At 62.5% G+C, this 22,033-nt stretch overlaps 2 protein-coding genes across 6 annotated transcripts in view; one reads left to right on the top strand and one right to left on the bottom strand.

Annotated features, from left to right (window-relative positions):
* The window catches only part of SCYL1 (SCY1 like pseudokinase 1), a 12,325-nt gene extending 8,077 nt beyond the window's left edge, over nt 1-4,248 (top strand). Inside the window, exons 10-18 of one of the 3 annotated variants that reach the window (XM_004437605.3) lie at nt 749-904; nt 1,428-1,616; nt 1,737-1,812; nt 2,111-2,275; nt 2,492-2,634; nt 3,341-3,412; nt 3,505-3,717; nt 3,810-3,864; nt 3,982-4,248. In XM_004437605.3, coding sequence (XP_004437662.1) covers nt 749-904; nt 1,428-1,616; nt 1,737-1,812; nt 2,111-2,275; nt 2,492-2,634; nt 3,341-3,412; nt 3,505-3,717; nt 3,810-3,864; nt 3,982-4,106 — 1,194 coding nt within the window. In that variant the 3' untranslated portion in view covers nt 4,107-4,248. Of the gene's footprint in view, nt 1-748; nt 905-1,427; nt 1,617-1,736; nt 1,813-2,110; nt 2,276-2,491; nt 2,635-3,340; nt 3,417-3,504; nt 3,718-3,809; nt 3,865-3,981 lie in introns of all 3 variants that reach the window. The other 2 variants (XM_087422649.1, XM_087422651.1) reach the window with 2 other exon arrangements.
* Nucleotides 4,117-22,033, bottom strand: LTBP3 (latent transforming growth factor beta binding protein 3). 3 transcript variants are annotated; one of them, XM_004437602.3, is made up of 28 exons: nt 21,162-22,033; nt 17,869-18,198; nt 17,521-17,723; nt 17,231-17,336; nt 16,960-17,052; nt 16,662-16,784; nt 16,033-16,191; nt 15,761-15,946; nt 15,201-15,217; nt 15,052-15,124; nt 14,775-14,873; nt 12,760-12,885; nt 12,543-12,674; nt 12,294-12,422; nt 11,930-12,052; nt 11,536-11,658; nt 8,575-8,697; nt 8,211-8,330; nt 7,194-7,322; nt 6,737-6,904; nt 6,465-6,548; nt 6,069-6,197; nt 5,841-5,978; nt 5,603-5,743; nt 5,294-5,455; nt 5,123-5,203; nt 4,905-5,036; nt 4,117-4,773 (listed from the first exon to the last, which is right to left on the bottom strand). In XM_004437602.3, the coding sequence occupies exons 1-28, from the start codon at nt 21,481-21,483 to the stop codon at nt 4,622-4,624; spliced, it is 3,903 nt and encodes a 1,300-aa protein (XP_004437659.1). In that variant the 5' UTR covers nt 21,484-22,033; the 3' UTR covers nt 4,117-4,621. The 3 variants fall into 3 exon arrangements, with proteins under 3 accessions (XP_004437659.1, XP_014648493.2, XP_004437660.1); XM_014793007.2 differs by having other exon boundaries at nt 16,033-16,188; XM_004437603.3 differs by lacking the exon at nt 5,603-5,743.

Genomic DNA, 22,033 nt, shown 5'->3' with positions numbered 1-22,033 from the left:
GGAGGGGGTCAGGCCCAGTCTCGGCCATGTCTGTTAGCCAGCCAGGTGGAGATGTCGAGCCAGCCACTGGTCGTGCGCGTGTGCAGTTTGGGGAAGAAGTCTGGGCCAGAGGTGCACACCTGGGCATTGTCAGCAAACGGGCATTCAGAGCCGTGAAATGGGTGCCATGACCTGGGCTGAGGGTGAGAGAACAGGCTGGAGGAGGAGCTCTGGCGGTCCAAACAGTAAGATCTCAGCAAAAGGAGACCGAGAAGGAGCAGCCGTGGGATCAGAGGAGAACCAGGAGAGAGTGGTGTCCTGGAAGGCCAGAGTGGAAGTTTCAAGGAAGAGAGAGCACTCGGGGGTGTCAGAGCTACTGAGGGCTCAAGGGCGGTTTGGATGGAGAATTGGCCATTGGATTGAGCAACATGGAAGTCACTGGTGACCTCAACCCAAACCAATGGGTAGAGGGCGTGTGGGGGGTATTTTTGCGAAAGTCTGAGTAGCGTGCCTGGAGGAAAGAAAGGGAGACAGGAGTGCAGACAGACTCTGGAGGTTTTGCTGTGAAGGGGCCAGAGAAATGGGGGTCCCCTTCCTCAGCATTCTGAGTAGGGTCAGGACCAGGTTAGAGGTAGTTTTGGGAGGGCTTTGGCAGGTCTCCTCAGCGCCCAGGGCCACTGGTGGCCTCTGCACTCTCCCAGGAGGCCACTCCTGCACGCGGCCCTTTGGCTGCCCCGGCCCACGGTTTCCACTGTCCCCCGCCCTGCAGTCCATGCTGCTCCTGGCCCCGAAGCTGAATGAGGCCAACCTCAACGTGGAGCTGATGAAGCACTTCGCGCGGCTGCAGGCCAAGGACGAGCAGGGCCCCATCCGCTGCAACACCACCGTCTGCCTGGGCAAAATCGGCTCCTACCTCAATGCCAGCGTGAGTGCCCTGCACACGTGCCAGGAGTTCTGTCACTGTCGCGGTACCACAGCCGCCTCCAGGGCCGGCCTCCTTGTCTGTGGGCCATCATCCTCCCAGAGACCTAGGCCCTGGCGCCCCCAGCCCCGGTGTCTGAGGGGTGGAGAGAGTTGCACCAGGTCACACAGCCAGTAGGCAGGGGATCTGGGACCTGACCCACTGTGCGTGTCCCCTCAGCCAGGCTGTGTAAATGGAGACAGCTGCGGGCCTGACAGTGATGAACGAAGCAGGTCAGCAGGGCCGGTGGGAAGGGAGGCCCAGGCCTCAGCTCCTGTGGCCCTGAGGCAGCCTGAGCCCAGTAATCTGGGAGGAGAAGCCATGATCTAGAGTTTTACATAAATTCTCCTCGTTTAAGTTGTTAGTGATTTAGTCACATTTTTCAGGCTCTGGGGGTGGACAGCCTCTGCTCTGGGAAGTAAGGCCTGGCAGTTCCGGGCCCCAGTACTGACCCTACACTCAGGAGCCCTCTCCCTGCCGCACCCAGACCAGACACAGGGTCCTCACCTCCGCCTTCAGCCGGGCCACTAAGGACCCATTTGCACCATCCCGGGTCGCCGGTGTCCTGGGCTTCGCTGCCACCCACAACCTCTACTCAATGAACGACTGTGCCCATAAGATCCTGCCCGTGCTCTGTGGCCTCACCGTGGATCCCGAGAAATCTGTGCGGGACCAGGTGAGGCACTCCAGGGCCGGGCCCTGGAGGTGGGGCTCTGGGGGCTGTCTGGGCCCTAGCTGGCCTGGCGGGCTCACGGGAACCCTGGAGGCCCCAGCTGTGCCCCTTGCTACCCCACAGGCCTTCAAGGCCATTCGAAGCTTCCTGTCCAAACTGGAGTCTGTGTCAGAGGACCCCAGCCAGCTGGCCGAAGTGGGTGAGTGGCCCACACTCGTGCTCCCTCTTTGTCCTGCCACATCCTTGACTGTCACATGTCGTGGCCCTCTTCCACCTCGTTGGAGTATCTGAAAGCTAGAAGAACCTTAGAGCACAGACCTGACACCATTCCTCCCCCTCCCCCCATCGCACAGATGGGAGAATGCAGGCCTGGAGGAAGGGGGGTCCACCGCAGGGGGGGTCCACCGCAGGTCGCTGTGTCTCAGTTATTGCCCTTCTGTCACCCACCCCACGGGAGCCTGAGGTGCCTATTCCTGCTTCTCTCCATCACTGCCCAGAGAAGGACGTCCATGCAGCCTCCAGCCCTGGAATGGGAGGAGCCGCAGCCAGCTGGGCAGGCTGGGCCGTGACAGGCGTCTCCTCGCTCACCTCCAAGTTGATCCGTGCACACCCCACGGCTGCCCCGGCTGAGACCAATGTTCCCCAGAGACCCACGCCCGAGGGTGAGTGTCCCGGACTGGCTGCAGCAGTGGCTGAGAGGACTTGGGGGAGCTGGCACCCAAGAACTGTTACTGTCTGGGGTGGTGATGGGGACATAGGGGACGACGTAGGGTCTAGTTCCCTCTTGAGCTTCCTCCACCCCCACCAGCAACATCTGTCCTGTTCTGAGACCTTCCTGGGCCCAGTGTGTGGGAGCTCAGTGAGTCTCTGCTCCCCAGGTCTTCCTGCCCCAGCCCCCACCCCTGTCCCTGCCACACCCACGACCTCAGGCCAGTGGGAGACACAAGAGGAAGACAAGGACACAGCAGAGGACAGCAGTGCTGCTGACAGATGGGATGACGAAGACTGGGGCAGCTTGGAGGTGAGTGGGGCTGAGGAGGCCTTCCTGGGGGATCCCAGCTCAAAGGTCACAGGCTGCCATTTGGGGAGCTCATGTGGGTGTGGCTGGAGTCCAGCCTGTCTGCATCTGCACAGCATCCCTGGCGAGCAGGTGTCATGGAGCAGCCACTGTGGGCCAGAGCCGGCAGCTGAGCCCCAACTCAACTCCAGGGGCCCCTGGGAGCAGGGTTGGAAATGAGAGGCCGGGCGGGTGGTGGTTGGGGCAGTGCACTGGTCTTTCTTCCTCTCCTCCACCAGCTCCAGTGCCCACCCAGCACCGGTGGCAAACAGAGAGAGGCCCCTGCCGGGCCTAGACCCAGACCCCAGTCCTGCCTGAGGGTGGGGCTCAGGGTGGGCTGAGGATGGAGTGGGGCTGCCCTGCAGGGAATGGGGGCAGAGCTCTGGGCCCAATTCTCCATCTGGCTGACAGCGGTCTCTGGCCCCTGAGGCTGTGGGGAGGGGTGCGGGGCATGTAGATCTCATTCCCCAGCCTCACAGAGGAGTGATGGCTGGCCAGGTTCAGTGTGTCCACTTTATAGTTGGGAAACAGGGCCTGAGGCGCAAATGAGATGGAAGGCAAAAGAAGAAAGGGTGGAGGCCATGGCTGGGAAGGGGCTGGGGGGCTTCCTTGCCTTTTTTGGGGATGGGATAGGAGGGGGTATGGTCATACTTTCCTTCCCACACTGCAGCAGGAGGCTGAGCCTGTGTTGGCCCAGCAGGACGACTGGAGTACTGGGGGCCAAGCCAGCCATGCTGGGCAGGTGAGTGGGGTTGGATAGGGTGTGTGTATGCGTGGGGAGTGGGCTGGCCCCTCCTGGTCTGGTGCTACCCCCCTCCTACCACTTTTCTGCAGACCAACAACCCTGACCACAGATCCTCTGAATTGGACTGGAGCAGCTGGGAAGCTGAGGGCTCATGGGAGCAGGGCTGGCAAGAGCCAAGTCCCCCCGAGCCGCCCCCTGAGGGCACACGGCTGGCCAGCGAGTATAACTGGGGTGGCCCGGAACCCAGTGACAAAGGCGACCCCTTTGCTGCCCTGTCCGTGCGTCGGGAGGCTGGCACCCAGGTACTCAGTGCCAGTGAGGCGGGAGGGTGCAGACCTGAGGTGAACCTCAGCTGGGAGGCCGCCTCCACTCCAGCCCACACTTCTCTTTTCAGCCGAGACGGGACTCTTGGGGCGATGACAACTGGGAAGGCCTGGAGACGGAGAGCCGTAAGCGTCCCCTGGGAGGGCTGACTAGGGCTACCCATCCTGGGGCAGGTGCGGGCTGGGAAGCTGAGACCTGGGTTGTCCTGCCACCCTCAGCCCGCCTCCCCTTCCTGCTCACAGGGCAGGCGAAGGCCGAGCTGGCCCGGAAGAAGCGTGAGGAGCGCCGGCGGGAGATGGAAGCCAAACGCGCTGAGAAAAAGGCGGCCAAGGGCCCCATGAAGCTGGGAACCCGGAAGCTGGACTGAACCTCCCATGTGGGCGCTCCCGGCCGCGGAGAGCAGGCCCCGCGGATGTATTTATTGTACAAACCATGCGAGCCCGGCCGGCCTGGCCAGGCGCATCTCACGTGTACATAATCAGAGCCACAATAAATTCTATTTCACACCCCCTGTGCTGGGCTCAGTGTAGCCCCTCCGAGGAGGCTGGGGGCTGGCGCTGCCCTGCGGAGGCCGTGCCCACCACAGACGTGAACATCAATTTGTTTCGAAAGCCAAGAGTAAACTGGCACGATCCGATTTATCAGTTTCTAGGAAACGCCCTCTGGGAGGAAGGCCGGCAGCGCCAGAGACCCAACATCCGCCCCTGAACTGGGCAGAGCCCGTATGGGCGCCCTCGGAGCACGGGGCGCGGGAAGGGGTCTGCGGGCCCGAGGCTGCCTGGGTCCGAGCCCTGAGTCGGGGCAGAAGCGACAGGCCGAGCTCGCCCCGAGTGTCGGGCGGAAACCCCACGGTGACGGCCGAGGTCCCGGCCGAGGGCGGCGTCAGCGGCGGCGCTGGGGCACGCAGGCCCCGTGCGGGCGGCTGCGCGCGAAGCCAGCTTTGCAGACGCAGCGGAAGGAACCGCTCGTGTTCACGCAGCGCTCGCTCTTGCACAGCAGCCCGCGCTGGTTCAGCTCTCGGCACTCGTCGATGTCTGGAGGTGCGGGTGACAGGTGCGGACGTCGCGACGGCGCCGGAGCCGCGCAGCCCCCTTAGCTTCCGGTCCCGGCGGGTTCCCCAGGGCCCCGCCCCCGCGGCCCGCCCCGCCCCCGCGGCCTGGCTCACCGACGCAGCGCGCGCGGGAGGCGTCGAGCTGGAAGCCGCCGGGACACTCGCACACGGCGCCGCCGGGCCGCGGCACGCAGCGGCCGCTCACGCAGCGGCACTCGTCCGAATCCTCCTCCGAGCTGTCCTCTTCTGCGGCGGTCGGGAGAATACAGAGGTCAACACCCCCACCAGCGGAGGCCGCGGACTCCGCCTCCGTCCCCTCCCGCTGCACTCACCTCGCGGGGGCTTCCCCAGCAGCAGGGGGCTCGCGTCCCAGAAGGAATTGCTCTCACTCTGCGACGTCGGGCACTGGGACCCTGGGAGGGGCGGGGCGGTCAGCGACGCCGATGCACTCGGGCTCCCGCCCCCAAACTCCCTCCCGGCCAACCGCTCTCGGGCCGTCTCACCGGCGCCGCGCGGCGGGCACGGGCGGCACTGGGCGCCCCAACCGCGGCCCTGGCGACAGCAGCAGTCGTCGAAGGTGAGAGCGGGCCCGGCCAGGGGCCCGGCGCACATGCCGTCCTCTCCGCGCTGGCCCCAGCACACGTCCCGCCGCTCCGGGGCACGCTCTGCGGAGGGGAACCCGGCTTCAGGGAGGAGCCCGAGACAGAGACCACCCGTCCCCGCTCCAACCCACCCGCGCGGGGGCTGCGTCCCCGGTGCTCCACATAGCGGACTGGGCCCTGGAGTCGGCCCGGGACGACGCTCGCCCTCACCAGCCGGGCTCTCGGGGAGCTGGCAGTCGCGGCCAGAGGGCCCGGGCACCCAGGGCGGGCGGCACTCGCAGCGGTAGGAGCCCGGCAGGTTGACGCAGCGGCCAGGGCGGCAGGCTGCCGGGTCCTGGCACTCGTCCACGTCTAGGGGCAGCGAGGGGATGGGAGGGGGTGGCGGTCACAGCTCGGCCCGGGCCCCCGTCCCCTTTCTGTGTCCCCAGCCGGCAGGTCCGGGCCTCACCCATCTCCTCCGGGCTCAGACACTGGCGCTGCGCCGGGCTGTACTCGGCCGGGGGCGTGCAGGCGCAGCGGTAGCCGCCGCGCGTGTTCTCACACACTCCGTTCCGGCAGTTGGACTCATCCAGGCACTCGTCCACGTCTGCGGGGAGGACAGGCGCGAGAGGTAGGAACCGGCCCGGGGTCGGGAGCTTGTGCTGTCTCCCGACCGCTTTCCCACGGCCGCACTCACCCACGCACTCCAGCAGGTTGCCGTCGTAGTAGAAGCCTTGCTTGCAGTAGCACTCGTAGCCAGGCTGCGTATTCACGCACTTGCCCTCCTTGCAGATCTCCGCCCCGAACAATATGCACTCGTCGATGTCTGTGGAGTGACAAGCCGTGGGCACTCAGAAAACTCGACCAGCCGGGCCACTCTGGCCCCGCAGCGGGGAAGTGTGGGCGGGGCTTACCGCGGGAGGGGAGCAAACCCAGTGACGCGACGCCGACGTGAGAGTGATGGGGCGGGGCTTACTGGAGGGGCGGGGCTTACTGGAGGGGCGGGGCTTACGCCAGCGCCCGCAACTGACCTAGCAAGCTCACGCGGGATCGCGGTCCAAACCTCGGGGGACGGAGCCGTGTTGGGGCTTACCACGGTGGGCGGGGATGCCGTAGTTGACAATGTTGTTGTCCTGGGTGTAGCCCTTCCCGTCCGGGCAGAGGCTGTGGAACTCAGCTATCGAAGAGAGCGGACGTGGGGAAGGAAGGAGGCAGGGCTGAGCGCGTGCGTGCTGGCCGTCGGGCTCACGTCGGAGCACTCCGCCTCATCTCCCACCTACCCAGGGACGGGCCGTTCCCCCCAATCCATGTCCAAATGAAGAAACTGAGGCTCTGGGAAGGGAAAGGGCCTGCCTGGCTCCTGACCTGAGCTGTAGACTGGGCAGGGATAGATCTCGCAGTGGTCTCCCCAGCCAGCCCCCAGCGAGCAGCAGCACTCCTGCTGGGTGACATTGGTGGCCAGTACACTGTCGCAGAACACCGTGTCATCGAAGTTAAGGTAGCACTCCTTCTTGTGGTGGGGCTGCTCCACCTCTGAGGGGAGGGGAGGGCAGGTCGCGGTCCTGCAGATGGTCTGCCTGTCCGAGCTGCCCACCAACCTCATCCCTCTGCTCCCCCCATTCCCCACATTCCCTGGCTCCCCTCACTGCCCTGTGAGAGCCAACCCCCATCCTCAATGTGGCATTCAAGGCCCTCCTGCAAAGTCTGGCCCCAGCGGACTCTCCCAGGCAAAATTCCAGGGGGTGAGACCAAGATACATCTCTGAACCCCAGCTGCAGCTCAGGGTTGTCTGGTCTGAAGAGGGAGCCGGGAGGGCACTCACCCTCACAGCCATGCTGGTCCTGGGTGGGCGTGAAGCCCTCATCACAGACGCACACGTAGGAGCCCTGCAGGTTCTCGCAGGCCCCGTGGGGCAGACAGAGGCCCGGGTCCTGGCTGCACTCATCTATGTCTGCAGGAGTGAAGGGAGCAGGAAGAGTTGCTGGGGTAGGGAGGAACAAGTCAGAGGGAAACCGGCCCCTCTTTCCCTGTGGGGGGGTGCCTCAAGGGCCTCACATAAGTTCAGATCCTGAGTTTCCACTTTGATTTCAAAGTACACACAACAGGAAGTCCACTCCTGTCTGTCTGTGCATGCAGGGAGATGTGTGCACATTCACTGCATTATCCTTTATAAAGCCTTCAGTGGCTCCCACTGACCACAGAATGAAGTCCTAGCTCTCAGCTCGGCATTGGAGGACTTTCAGCTTGGCCTCCCAATATTTTTAAGTCTCATCACCGTTTACTCCAAACCACCAACACCCTCAACTCTATGTTACGGCACAGGTGTCTACTGTTCCCTCGAAACACAACTGGCTCCTTCCAGATTGCTGTGCTTTGCAAATACTGTTCTTCAGGTGTGGAATACCATCCCATGCTTTTGTCTGCTTAGGGACCTATTTATGCTTAAGTTCCAATTCAACTGTCACCTCTCTGTTGCAATTAGTCACCAGTCCAGACCTCTTCTGGCACCCAGCACTCTGAACTGTTAAGAATTAATTTACACATCAGCCTCCCCTAGCTGGGAGCCCTGGGTCATTGCTCAATAGCTAGTACACAGTACAGAACCTGGCCAATAGCAGGTTCTCAGTAAACTCTTGCTGGATGTGTGCATGTAAGGGTGAGTTGGCACATAGTGAGCACCACCTAATTACTGTCATTATTACTGTTACTGTTATTTAGGTGAAAGGGTGGAGGGATGAGTGAGTGGGTGGATGGATGGAAAGACAGATCAACAATGTGTCTAGGAGATTACCGCTCCCTGCCAGTCCTCCTCAGGAGCTCTCAGCCAGTGCCCGCATACCTTGGCACTTCCTGCCGCCTACCAGCCGATGTCCCTGGGGACAGAGACATCGGTAGGAGCCATTGGTGTTGATGCAGTCGCCCCCAATGCAGGCTGCAGGGAAGTCACACTCGTCAATGTCTGTAGGGGATAAAAAAGGTGGAAACTCAGGGGCTGACCCCACTCCCACAGCCCGAGGCTGTCAAGGCTTCCCGCAGAGTCCTGGGTCAGGCCCACACCCCATGCCCCACCTCGGGTCTGGATGGGGGCTGGGCATGGGAGTGCCTGGCTTGTTGACAGGTGGCCCCTGGGCTTGGGGCCCCGGCAGTGGAAGTCCTGGGGTAGGGAGGAACAAGTCAGCCCCTCAGCTCTCAGCCCCCCTCACCCTCACAGCGGCTCCGGTCCCTGGACAGATGGTAGCCAGAGAGGCACTGACACTGGAAGGAGCCTGGCGTGTTGGTGCAGATGCCGTTGTCACACACGTCGCCAGTCTCACACTCATCCACATCTGCAGGGCACAGGGGTTGTCAGAGGGCCAGGATGGGGTGGTCTCTGGCCTCTGCTACCTTTTTCCGACTCCTGCCCACGGCCTGGAGCACCAGAGCTGAGGCCAGTACAGCTCGAGAGAAGCATGGACCCTCACCTCACTTCCGTGTGGCACACCATGACCTGGTGGCCAGGCCAGGTGCTGCCAGAGGCCCTGGGCCATGTCTGATTCCAAAGAGCTCAAGCCTCCCCATCTTCCATCCATCCTCACCAAACAAGAGGCCACTCCTGCATTGCTTCTTCCCATCCTGCCCTGGGCTTTTGCCCCAGCAGCTTGCATCGCTGCTCTCGCCCTTCCTCCACCTGCCATGGCTCCCTTTCTTCCCATGTAAACAAGCTTCCCCATGTCTTTGTCCTTCTCACAGAATAATTTCTTCTGCTTGTGCAGTAAAGGATCTTGGCTCTGCCCTGAGAGCACACTTCTCTGCAGTCCTTCCTAGTGGGAGCTGGTCCTCGCCCAACCCCAGGCCTTTCCAAACCACGCTCTTCCTCTGAGGAGCTCTTGCCCCCATGCCAGCCTCCACCTCCTCTACCGCTGTCAGCACGCACTTCCTAGTCCCTCTCCCTCTGTCCTCCTCCCCATCCGAGGAGTTTTCAACATCCGTGTGGACAGCCGGGCCCAGCCTCTGACCCTACATTCCTTGATCCCTTGGTTTCTAGGACCTTCACCTCAATTCTAGCCACGCACTCTCAGGACAGGGGGCTGGGATCGGCCCCTCCTCGGGCCTCTCAGATCTTGCTTCCTGCTTCCTGCCCCCTGCCTCTGCTGTTCTCCAGGCCCCACTCCACCTTCTCTCACAGGGACCCGTGAACACCTCTCCTTCCTCCTCACTGGGCTGGCAAAATCAGACTCGGCCTGTCTCTCGGTCTCCGGATCCTGGGACTGAAGGGGGGCTGGAGGCAGCCGCCAAGCTGAGCACACTGGGCCACGGCCACTTCCTCTCGCCTCCGGCCGCCAGATCCTCAGCGTGGCCAGCACCACCCTCTCCCCATTCTTTCAAGCCTAGACTCCTGGAAAGCCCCTTGGCAGCTCCCATGCCCTTGGGCAGTTCCTGACTTCTAATGTTCTCCTCAAGTCCCCTACTCAACTCAGGCCCTTCACTGTTTATTGAGAGAATTAAGGGTCATCTCCTTTAACCTCCTGAAAATCATTATCTACATCCATTCCTCTCTTGCTCCCATTAGAACAAAAGACGTCCCTTCTCCTGTCCAGGGCTCCTCTCCCAGCTGCCCCTATCATCCCTTTGCCCACTTTCCTGGCATCTCCTCCTCAGCATACAGACCTAAACCCCACTCCGCTGACCCCGGGTCTCGCTCTTCCTCACTTGCTGCCTGCATCTCCTGGCCTCCTGTCATGCCACAGAAGCCACCCTGCCAAGGCCACCAGGGACCTTCTCATCTCCCCAGTCAGTTCCCCTATTTCCCAAGAACCTCTCTAGTGCATTTAGCTCATCCTCCTCTGCCATGGAAGTCTCCCTTCTCTGGCTTCTTAGCTGGTGCTCCCTGGACCCTCCCCCCCATCTCCCGCCCTCTGCTGATGTGGCAGTGTCCACGGACTCTGCCGAGGCTCCCCACACTGGATCCCCTTCCTTGGCTGAGCAGGCACACCCCAAAGCTCCACAGCCCCCACGGTCCACAGCTCCAGGTGCAAGTATCTGGCCCAAGGCTTCCAATCCGTATGGCCCACCCTCTGCTGGCATCTCCAGCTGAGAGGCGCACAGGGACCACCCACTCAACTTGTCCAACATGAAACTAAGTGTCTTCCTTCTCAAACATGCCCCACCCCTGGGGACCCTATCCCAGTGAGCAGCACCATCCACTGAGTCACCCAAACTGGAAGCCTGGAGGGTCCCTCCCCTCTCCCTCACCTGGACATCCAGTTAACAAGCCCAGGTAATTTACTATGCTATTTCTCTAATATCACAGCATCTCATGACCATCCTGAGGCCGCTACTCTCATCACATCTCATCCACCATCATCTCTGTCTCAGGTCTCTCCAACAGACCTCCCAGCCACTCTCCACACGACATCAGGGAACCTTCTAAAGCAAATGGTGCATCCTGTCACTCTTGCCCTTAAAATGCTTCCTAACACCCTCAGGATGAAGCTCAACCTCCTGGGCAGGGCTTAGGGGGTCCTCCAGGGAGTGGAGGACCTCCCCCTCACCAGCCAGCTTCGGCCTCCATCCCCTGCTTATACCTTACAGCTCCCTGCACACTCCGTGCTGTTTTTCACCCCTGAATCCTCTGGTGCTGAGCCCTCTTCCTGGCATGCTGTTCCCTTTCATCTTTCTTTGCTTGGCGAATTCCTGTTGATCCTTTAAGACAATTCAGACCTCCCCTCCTCCCATAGGAGGGGAGGAGGGGAGGAGGGGAGAAGCACCCAAACTCCATCCAGGCGTACCACCCTGCGCTCTAGGGTCTGTGTCTAATGTTCCCCAGTTTCTCTGAATCCCAGCCCACCTCTGGATGCATAAGAAACACTAGTGCAGGGGAGACTACTAACACCCCCTCCCCCGTTCTTTTATATATATATTTTTCTTCAAACTTAAGTAACATGCTTTGCAAACACAGCTTCAATCCTTGCCTCCTAAGACCGTTCCTACGTAGGAATTCTGGCGGCCCCTTCCTCTGTCAAGTTCGCTGAGAAAATGAGTGAATGGATCAGGGAACTGGGGACGGAGGGTGGTGTGTGAATTAGCTACCTCCTGCCCACCTGTCTGACAGACGGGGTGACCCAATCCCCATCTTCGGTGCGTGAGTGGGTGGCAGGTGGCATGGGGGGAGGGCTGGAGCTCACCCAGGCAACTGCGGCCATCCGGCGCGGGCGCGTAGCCCTGGGCGCACGTGCAGCGGAAGGAGCCCGGGAGGTTCTCGCACCAGCCGGGCGAGCAGGGGTTCCCCTCGGCGCACTCGTTCACGTCTGCCGTGGAGAAGGCTCACCTAGGACTCTGCCCCATCGGATGGTGCACCGTGCCGGGGTGGGGGTGGGGGTCCCCTCCACCGGGAATGGGGGGACCTCTACTCCCGGGAGGCCCCGCCCCCGAGGCGACGCTCACCGCCAGGAGCCCCGCCCCCGCCCCATCCTTTGCCCGACTCGGCCCCATCGCGGGGGCTACTCCAGGACGGGCCCCGCCCCCTTGCCGCCAAAGCCCCGCCCTTTACCCTATCTGGGACCCAGGCCCCGCCCTCACCGCGGCAGGCCCCGCCCCCCTGGCTGCGGTAGCCGGGCTGACAGGCAATGCACTTGAAGCTCCCAGGTTTGTTCTCGCATCTGCTATCCGGGCAGGTGCTAGGGTCCCGGCACTCGTCGATGTCTGCACGGGAGGGAGAAGAGGAGGACACGTTTGGGGACATTGTGACCGGCCGGGCGCTCAAGGTCCTCGGCAGGGCCTCCTTCCGTCACAGATCAACAAGGAGAACCGAGCCCTCTGAGATCCCTGCGAGCTCCCGGCGTAGAGCTGGGCAGAGACAGGACTCCAGGGCCCCCGCCCCCACCCGAGGTCGAGGGACAGCTGAGGACCCCTCCCACGGCCGTCTGGACGGGGTCTCCCCCACCTTCGCACACGGGCGGTCGGGAGGCTTTGAGCCGGTAGCCGGGGTAGCAGTTGCACTTGTAGTGGCCGGGGAAGTTGAGGCAGAAGCCGCCGTCGCCGCACAGGTGGGGCTTGGCGCACTCGTTCAGGTCTGAGCGGGAGGAAGGGGGTGCGAGGGGAGTGCAAGGGGCGGCGGAGGGGATGACACCGCGGCCGGGAGGGGAGCCCCGCATCCACTAGCCCCAGCGCCTCCCGGCCCGGCCGCGCTCACCCACGCACGAGCGCCCCCCGGCGCCCACGTGCAGGCGGTAGCCGCGGTTGCAGTGGCAGTTGTAGGAGCCGCCCGTGTTCATGCAGATGCCCCTGCCGGCGCCGCACGGCTCCGCCTCGCACTCGTTCACGTCTGAGAAGGATGCGCGGGCGGGGAGACGTCAGAGCGGGGTGCGGAGCCAGGGCTGCCCCCGGGGCCACCCACCCGCCGCGCTCACCCACGCAGTAGCGGTGCTGCGGGTGCGACCGGTAGCCCGGGTTGCAATGGCAGGAGTAGTCCGAGGGGCCCGGGACGCACTCTCCGTGGCCACAGATGTTCTGGTTCAGTCGGCACTCGTCTGTCTCTGCGGGTGGGGGCCAGGGCAGGGGGCTGAGCAGGGAGTACTCACTTTCTGCCACGTCCCCAGGGCAGACCTCCATACCCCATTCCCAATGACCCCAACACCTGAGCCTGGTCACACCATGACCTCAGGGCCCTGTACACTCATCCTCCAGTCCTAGGATATCCTACACCTTCACCCAGATAGCCCCAATATTACCACCCCAGGTTGCCCCAAACCATAACTCCAGGTCCCTGACGGCCTCATCTCAATTCCAGGACCTCTGAAACTTCTGTCCCCACTCACTATACCCTGACCCCAGTCACCCCCAACCCAACCACATCCCCTCCGGGCCCCTCAGTCATCCCAATACCCCTACCCAAGGGGTTCTGAAACCCCCTTCTCCCCAGTCACCTCAATACCTTAAACCCTGCAGCCTCAGTCACGCCAATATTCTCTAGCCCAGTGACCCCAACACCTCTTAACTCAGGCACCTGGGCCCCCCATTCCAGAATGGCTGATTACCTCTCCCTCCCCAGGCAGGCAGGAGCCGTTTTCCTGGGAATCCTGGCTGCCCCATGCTGTGCATAGGTGGTCAGATCCAGGAACCCCCCTCACCCTCTCTGTCGCAGTCCCAGGTCTCCCTGCCTCCTACTTCTCCCTCCTTTTGGTCTCCCTCCTACATCCCCCCACCCCCAACAATGCAGCCCAGGCCTTGATGCTGAACTCTGCCCCACCCCAAACACACGTGGCCAGTGGGCTTTTGCAGGCTGTTCTCTTTGCCTCCAGGGCCTCTTCCTAGGTGTCCCTAACACCGCCTCCTCTGAGAAGCCTCCCAGGGGCCTCTTCCTCCACATTCCCACAGACCCCAGGGCTGTCACTGGGTGGTCCTAGCCTCCAGGGCAGCCACCTTCCACTCGACCCCCAGGAGCATATCTAGGCTCCGCGTTTCAATCAGGCTGGCAGCTCCCTTGTGGCTTTGGAGTCCACACAACATGGGTTTGAATCTGGCTCACCTGTGTGACCTGGGGCCAGTTACCTAACCTGTCTGAGCCCCAGTTTTCTCATCAGGAAATGAGGCTAACAGTGCCCACTTCACAGAGTATGAGAAGCTTAAATGATATTTAGTCTGTAAAACTCTTCAGTCAGTGCCTGGCACAGGGTGATGGCTCAGCCATAGCTAGCAATTATGATGATGCCCAAAACCCTGCAGACACTTGCCACAGCCTTTGGGATCAAACCCAAGCCTCTTAACAAGGCTCCATGCACCCGCCCTCCCCTAGTTCAGAAACACTGATCTGTGTGTGGTTTCTCCCTCCTCCTTCGGGCCTTTGCCCAAACTTCACTTGGAATGTTCTTTTCCCCAATCTGCATGCCCATTCCTCCCCGACTTCTCCTCGTTAATTTCTAACAATCTTTAAAGCTCTGCTCGGGAAGGCTTCTCTCATCACCACCCCACCTATTATCACAACCCCCAGACCTCCTTCCTTCTTCTGATTTATTTTTTTCAGCTTTTATGAGACATACTAGATTTTTACTTATTGACCTGTTTGTCTGTCTACTCGGCAAGGACAAGGGATTTCTGTCTGTTATTGTTTACTACTGTATCCCTAGCACATGACAGTGCCCGGCACACAGGAGGTGCTCAATAATTATTTGTTGAATGAATGAATGAATGAATGAATGCTTTCAGACTGAGCTGACCACCATAATACCCGGATCATTTGAGGGCAGAGTGGGGTTTCTGCCGCACACCGAGGCTTCCCCAGAGCCCAGCCCAGGGCCTGGCACACAGTAAGTCCTGGATAAGTGTTAGCGCTCTCGAATGACTGGAAGGTGGGGTAGAGAAGAAGGAAAAAACTGCTATGGGGGCGTGGCTTAGCCAGGGCGTGACCTAAGTGGGCGGGTCTTACCTGTAACTTGAGTAGGGGCGATCTCCACGGCACTGCGGGACGGCGGCAAGTCGGGCAGGAACCAGCGCATGGTGGGCGGCGAGGGCCGGGAGATCAGCTCTGCGGGCGGCAGCGCACACCCGTCAGGGGATGAGAAGGGTGGGAGGGCCGCCCGTCTCTCCGCAGCTCATCGGCCGGGAACTTCACACCCAGCTTCAGCGCCCCCTGGTGCCTAGGTTGGGAACTTCCCCCCGCAGTGACAGCCCTGGAGGACTGGTCCCTTCAGTGCCCAGCTCACCAGGGTAGGGCCGGGCCGGAGATGTGGTGGCGGTCGGGTGGCTCTGCTGCGCTGCCTGCTCCTCGATCACTGGCTGCGGGTGACAGCAGCATCAGCCATCTGTGTGTCCTTCGCCTCCCCGCCCCTCCCGCCTGGGCTCTCATACTCACTGAGTCTGTGCTCACCCCTAGAAGGGAAGAAGGGGGGGGCCATTAGGTGTTGGGCTGGGAGAACGGAGTCAAGTCTGGGGTCGGCAGTTGGGTGTTTGTGGTTAGGGTCTCTAGGAGTTCAACGATCATGTCTCTGGGTCAAGTGTCAAGGGTTAGATCCTGGGGTCAGGGAGTCTTTCCATCACAGGTCAGGGGAGCAATGGTTGGACAAGGTCCTTGGGTTACAGAACAGGGGTTAGGTTATAGCTAGGGTCAAATCCCTGGGTCAGGGGTCAGATCTAGGGGCAGCATCTGGGCTGGATCAATGCCCTGGTCTGGAAATCAAAGTGGTTCCCGGGATCAGAGGATTGGATCTGGAGGGTCAGATCCTGTTGATCAGGGGTCAAATCGTGGGGTTACAACCTCACTTAGGGGTCAGAGGGTCAGCTCTGGGGGTCAGTGGTTAGCTCAGGGATTACGAGTTAGAAGTTAGACTCTGAGATCATATCTGTGGATCGGGGTGAAGAGGTCAGATCTAGGGCTTCAGCATCTGTCAGGAAACAGAAGGGGTCAGGCCAGACCTCTCTCTTCCTCTGCATCCTCAGGCGGCGGTGCCCGGCTGGGGCTCTCAGGGAGCTGCTGAGGCTTGGGGGGCCCGTCGGGGTGCAGGAAAAGAGAAAAGTCGCTTTCGCCCTGAATGGTGAGTGTCTGGTGGGAGGTGAGGATGTGGTACCCCTTCCCAGCTGGACAGATCTCCTTGAAGGCAGCTGCGGCCAGAGCAAAGGACAGAGAAGTCAGCATAGCCTGGACAAGCACACAGACAGCCCTGCGGCCCCACACGCCCCAGGCTCACCGGTGCCGTCAGCCGGGCACCGCTGGCACCTGGCACCCCAGGCCTTGCCGACGCTGCAGCAGCAGAGCTGGCGGGTGAGGCGTGTGGTCAGCGGGTGCTGGCACTGGTGCTCGGGGCTCACGAGGCGGAAGCACAGGCTCTTCTCCTCCGGCTTGTCTGCTGCGGGAGCCAGTGGTGGGCATGGGCATCGGGGCCTGAACACTGCCCATGTCCCTCTTCCCAGCTGCTCCAGACCTTGCCTCTCTGGCCCAGACAAGCTGTGATCCTCATGTGGCCCCTGATTCCGTATGACCCTGAACCTGTGTTACTCTGACCTCATGTGATCCCTGAAACCTCTCTGACCACTGACACCTTGACCCTGGATTCTAGCTGCTCTAGACTTTATCCCTTCTATCCATCAAGCCCGTGATCTCATATGACCCTGACTCCACATAATCCCTGATCCCATGTGACCTCCACCCCCAGATCTCATCTGACTCCTGACCCCACTGATGCCTGGTCCTATCTGTTCTCGGCCTCACTCCTCCTGCAGTCAACCTTTGACCACACTCTGACCTCTGATCCTTACTGCTTGGAGCCTTACCCCTCCCACCCATGACTTGTGACCTTCCAGGGTTCCCCAGTCTCACCAATGCACTGTGTGCGGGAGGGGCCCAAGCTATGGCCAGGTGGGCAGACGCAGCGATAGGAGCCAGGGTTGTTGAGGCAGTCACCATGGCGACACATGCCTGGCATCGCGCACTCGTTGATGTCTGTGGTAAGCAGGAGTTTGGTCCCTCCAGTCTGGGGCCATAGGGTGACAGCAAGCTGCTCCAAGAACCTCAGGGTCCTGCCCCAGCCCTGCCTCCTCCCTCACCCACCTGGGGACCTCCTCCAGTGACAAGTGGCCTGCCCCTCCAGCCCCCAGAATCTCCTGGCCGGCCGTACCCTGGCAGTGGGTGCTGTTGAGCCTCTTGTAGCCCTGAGGGCAGTCGGCGCCCACCTCCCCACGTACAGGGCCTGGCTTCTGCACCCCTGTGTCTGCAGAGAGAGGAGAGCGTGGCAGGGGAGGACACTGGGGGACTGCAGGGAGGGAAGGGAGGGCACTGGGATGCTGAGAGGAATCTGGTGGGCAGGGAGAGGCTCAAGCTGCATGAGGCTGGGACCCCCCGCTGCAGGGCAGGGAGCGGTGGGGGGGTCCCTGGGCCCAGGCACTCACACTGCAGCTGGGGGCACTTGTGGCACTTGCTCTGGCCCCAGGCGGTGCCGATGCTCCCGCAGCAGTCTTCCTGCTTGGTGAGGCCAGGGAGGGGATTGCTGCCACACTAGGGGGAGGAGGATGGGCAGGGTCACAGAGCGCCCAGCCCCCACCGGCCTCCCTCCTGAGGCCCTTTTCCTCCTCCCGCACTCAGCTTGCGGACCCCGGTTTGGAGCAATCCCTATGAGCTGGGACAGGGCAGCCCCGAGGGACGGAAGGGCCGGTCCAGCGGGGACTGTGGATTCACTCACTGGCTGCTTGGGCAGCGTGTCCTGGAAGCAGCGGCCCAGGGGCTTCTGGGTGGGTGGCCGGGGGTGCGGGGGCTTGGGGTGCGGCAGCAGGTGCTGGGAGGGGGCCGGGCCCTCAGCGTTGGGCCCCTCGATGCGGTGCACTTGGACGGAGGCCTCGGGCGGGTGGTGGACACGCACGTTCACCACGGGGGGCGGGGCCTGCACTGGGGGGCGGGGCACGGTGGCCTCAGGGCTGCCCCGCACCGCGGGCGGCAGTGCGGAGCTCCTCCAGGGCTGGCCTCCGCCCGGGTCCCGCCATCCCAGTGCCCCCCCACCTCGGCTTCCCCGGGTTTGCCCGACACCCGGTACCTTCCGCTGAGATCTGGCCTGGCCCGAGGGGCACCAGGAAGGCCGCGTGCTGGGCCGGGGGCCCCTCCCCGGGCCCCGGCGGATCGGCGATCACCTGGACCGCGTAGATGGCGTGCTTGCTGGCCACAGACTCGCCCTCCGGAGCCAGGGGCGGCAGCGCGCCTGTGGACAGGGCCCCGGCCCGGCCCAGCCCAGGGCCTGAGCCGCCGGTGCCCCCGCCAGCTCCTCCAGCGGGCACCTGGCAGAAGCGACCGGTGAAGTCCGGGGGACACAGGCACTGGTTTCGGGAGGAGCACTGGCCGCCGTTCATGCAGGGCAGAGGGCACACCACTGGGGAGGGGAGGTGGATCAGGGCCCAGGCCGACGCCCACCCGCAACCCCCAGGCCCAGCCCCTCACCCACATCCTGTCTCTGTCCCCCTCCTCCCTACTTCCTTGCCACCCACTGGTGCTGCCCTCCTTGGGAAGCTGGTGTTTGTAACACATCACATGCACAGAGAAACTGCCCTCTGGGTCCCCCAACATCCTGCTACCCATGTTGGCTTCTGGAGTCTTGTCTTGGACTTAAATCTTAGGTAGGAGGCCATGTGCCAGCTGTGTGGCCCTGAGCAAGTCACTTCCCCTCGCTGTGCCTCAGTGTCCTCATCTGTGGGGATGTTGTGTTTATTACCTGAGGTAGTGCCTGCACAAATGCTTAGCACATTGTCTGGTACACAGACGGTGCTTAATAAGTAGTCGTAAATGATGACGATGATGGAATAGCCTTTCCCTCCTCTGGCTTTCCCTTCTGGCCTTTCTTGGGAATCCAATCTCTATCTGGTGCTTCCTCCTAACTTCTCCCCCTGATTCAGGCCTCAGCCCTCTCTGGGCTCTCCCCTTCTCCCTCCCTCTGTCTTGCCATCCCAGGGCCCACACCTCACCACTGCCATCTCTAGCTACACCTCTCTGGGACCTCTCTTGGGCACCTCCACACCATCAGAAATCAGCATCCTGCCTCCCCACCTCCTTGGACCTTGGATCACCACTGGGAATCCCTGCCTGCCCCGGTCATTCATAGCTGAGCCTCCAGGCTCCATCTCTCCTGCTCCCACCCACCCAGTTCCGGCCTCTGTACTGTCTAATGAATCCATCTTCCCTCCTCCCCATGCCCTGTGTGCCTCTCCCCGCCGTCCCCATCCCAGCACCCCCAAAGAAACCTGCCGCAGGCAAAGCCCTGGCAGAACCACACCCCTGCTCACACTTGCTTCCTTGCCGGGACTTTTAAGGCTCTCCATGGCCCAGAACAAATCTTTCAGCCCATCCCCCTCTGCGCTTTCCAGGCGCACCCCATGCCGCAGGGCTCATCTCCCTCCTCCTGCCAACATGCCCCATCTTCTGCCGCCATGGCTTCATTCATGCCATTCCCGCCACCTCAGAGCCCTGTTCCCTCATCTCTACATATTCAAATCTTATCCTTCCAGGCTCAGCTTCTCTCCCAGGAAGGGAAGCTTTCCTCATATCCCACCCACCCCTGTTCTCTCTCCTGAGTTACCACCCTTTGCCCCCAGGGCACTCTGGCACTTGACTTCGTTATATTTCTGTCTGTCTCCCACACCATAAAGCGTGCTTTGGAGGGCAGGGCCGGGGCTGCCTCAGCCCTGGGTCCCAAAGGAGGTGCAGGGAGAATAAATGGAGTGACTGAGAGGATAGGACCTGTGTCTCTCTGTCACACACGCTCACATCCGACATCCAGACTTGGGGTCCTGAGCTCACACACCAGCCCCAGCCCCTCTCCTGCCTGCCCCATGGCTGCCCTCACTTCCCAGGATGGGAAGGTGGGGGTGCTGCTCTCCTGGACACCCGAAGGGCCTCAGAGGGACAGCCCACATCCATGGCCATCAGGGCCTGGCTAAGAGCATCCCAGCCCAGCCCATCCTGCTGGGCTTCTTGGGGCCAGGACTCTCAGGGCAGAAGGGGTGTGTCCTGGGCCGGGGGAAGGCAGGATCCTCTCCTTCCTGCCTCCCAGTGAGTCACCCATAGCGGTGAGGGTGACCTCCCAGTGACACCCGCCCACTGTGGCCTGGGCACAGAGCCTGGGGGATGTGGGCAGCACGGATGGAGACAGCAGCCGGGGTAGGATAGCCAGGGGGCCTGGGAGACCGGGCCCACATACACTCACACGCACAGTCATCTCGTCACACACACACATGCACAGACTCATTCTGACACCAACACAGGCTCACATAAACACTCCCATAGTGACTGGAGACACGCACCCAAGACAACACAAAGAAATATGTACTTAATGACAGTGTGCCACTCTAAAGCCCATGCACACCCCGTGTGTGTGCCATGGCACACACACATGTCTCATGAGATCTGGGAACCACATCTGTCGGTGGGCTTCCTTAGGTCTGTGAGTGGCTATGTGAGTACAGGAATGTGTAAGAGGGGCTGTTTCGCTGGTGCCATCCTGGGCCCGGCCTAATTACCCCGTCCGGGAGAGTAATTACTGCTGGGACACCTCCCCCAGCCTGGGCCACAGGGCCCTGGGGGAGGAGAGCTGAGCCCCAGGCCTGGCTCTTTGAAGAGAGACGCTGGGGAAGGGGGGGTCTCCCGGTGGAACTGGGGAGTCAGAAGAGCTTGCTGGGGGGAGACTCTGAGGCAGAGCAGTTGAGAGCTTATACGGGAGGGACAGAGGGGGCACCAGGAAAAGGGGGGACGGAGGACCCAAACCAGCCCCTACCTCCAGGCCTGCACCCTGCTCTGCTCGTTAGGCCTCAAACCCCTCCCCTCCCAGACCTTGCCAGTAACTAACTCCCTCACCCCTGCCCTGCCCTCAGCTCCTCCTCCCAGAGAATGCAGGTGTCTCCCCCTGGCAGGCCCTACTGTAGATATTTTTTTAAAGACTTTTCCTGTTTCTTCCAGCAGATCTGTTTCTCAGGGGAATATTTATCCCTTCTCTGAGACCTCCTGCCCCCAGCTGCCATCCCTCAAAAGACCTGTGTGCTGACCCTGTCTCAGAACCCAGCACCTTCCTAGGGCCTGGGTCATCCAGGACCCCAGCAAACCCCACGCCTTAGGCCTCAACCCTAACCCAGAGCTGTGAAGTCCTGGGGTCCCTGCCGCCCCCCCCAGTTCTGGCCCCAGGACTCCAGCCTCCCAAGCCCCCTGATGCCCGTGGGGCCCCAGGCCCCGGGAGCTCTGCTCTCTGTACCCCTGGTCCTCAGGGTCATGTGGCCTCCTCTGCCATGTATCCCGCTTGTCCTGGTGCCTGCCGTCCCCGCTTCCCCCAACCGTGCCCCCGGCCCTCACCCACGCGGAAGCCGGAGCCCGTGAGCGTGTCGGTGCTGTGGCCGTTCTCTCCGATGAGCGTCATGTTGGAGCCCTGCTGACAACTGTCCCGACACTGGCCCTTGAGACAGGTCCGCTTGCAGATCACGGGCGCAAAGACCACCTTGAAGCGCTCGCGGGCTAGCGCCCCGCCCCCGCCGGCGCCCCGCTCGCCCGCCGGCCCCCCCTCGGCCCCGCCGCCCGGGCCCAGCAGCAGCAGCAGCAGCAGCAGCGCCAGCCCCGCCGCCCCCGCCCCGCGCATCTCAGGGGCCGGGCCGCCAGCAGCCCCGCGGGGCCCGGGCATCCGGGGCCGCAGGACCCGGGGGGCGCGCCCGGGCGGGGGCTATGGTCCCGGCGCCCGAGGCGGGGAGCAAGCCGGGGGCCCGGGACAGGGGTAGAGAGGGCAGCGAGGGAGGGAGAGGCACGGAGGAAGCGCGCGGGCAGGGGACAGCAGGCGGGGGCCCGGTGAGAGGCGAGAGATGGAGGCTGGATTGCGGGGAGCCCAGAAACTTCCACCGGCCCGGGAAGGAGCCCAGCCACTAGCCGGGCCGGGGGCCTGCGGAGGCCCCAAACTGCGGCCGGAGCGAGGAGGCCAGAGCAAGTCGAGGCGGAGAGGAGGAGCGAGGGGGAGGAAGGCCAGCGGCCGGCCCCTGCGCGCCTCCCCCGGCCGGGCTGGGCTCGCGGCCGCCGGGAAGCAGGGAGCGCGCGGGGCGGACGCAGGGAGAAGTGAGCAGTTGTTTTCCCTGGCGGGAGCGCGGCGCGGCGGCGGCGAGGGGGCTGGGACGCTGGCCCCGGGCCAGGGAGACAGCTTTTTTCTGCTGCAAGCGTCGTCGCCGCCGCCCGGAGCAGCGAGG

Source organism: Ceratotherium simum, chromosome 34 (genome assembly GCF_057802395.1).
Source record: "Ceratotherium simum simum isolate JZ-2026a chromosome 34, ASM5780239v1, whole genome shotgun sequence".
Classification (NCBI taxonomy): domain Eukaryota; kingdom Metazoa; phylum Chordata; class Mammalia; order Perissodactyla; family Rhinocerotidae; genus Ceratotherium; species Ceratotherium simum.
Note: the sequence above shows the minus strand (reverse complement) of the source record. Positions and strands in the feature narration are given on the sequence as shown.

Excerpts from the sequence above, each read along its gene's own strand:
- LTBP3 (XM_004437602.3), bottom strand. The coding sequence starts at position 21,483 with ATGCCCGGGCCCCGCGGGGCTGCTGGCGGCCCGGCCCCTGAGATGCGC. Across the intron at positions 17,724-17,868 it reads AGGCCAGATCTCAGCGGAAG|TGCAGGCCCCGCCCCCCGTG; the intron begins GTACCGGGTGTC and ends CCCGCCCCCCAG. Across the intron at positions 15,947-16,032 it reads GTGCCCGGCTGACGGCACCG|CTGCCTTCAAGGAGATCTGT; the intron begins GTGAGCCTGGGG and ends CTCTGGCCGCAG.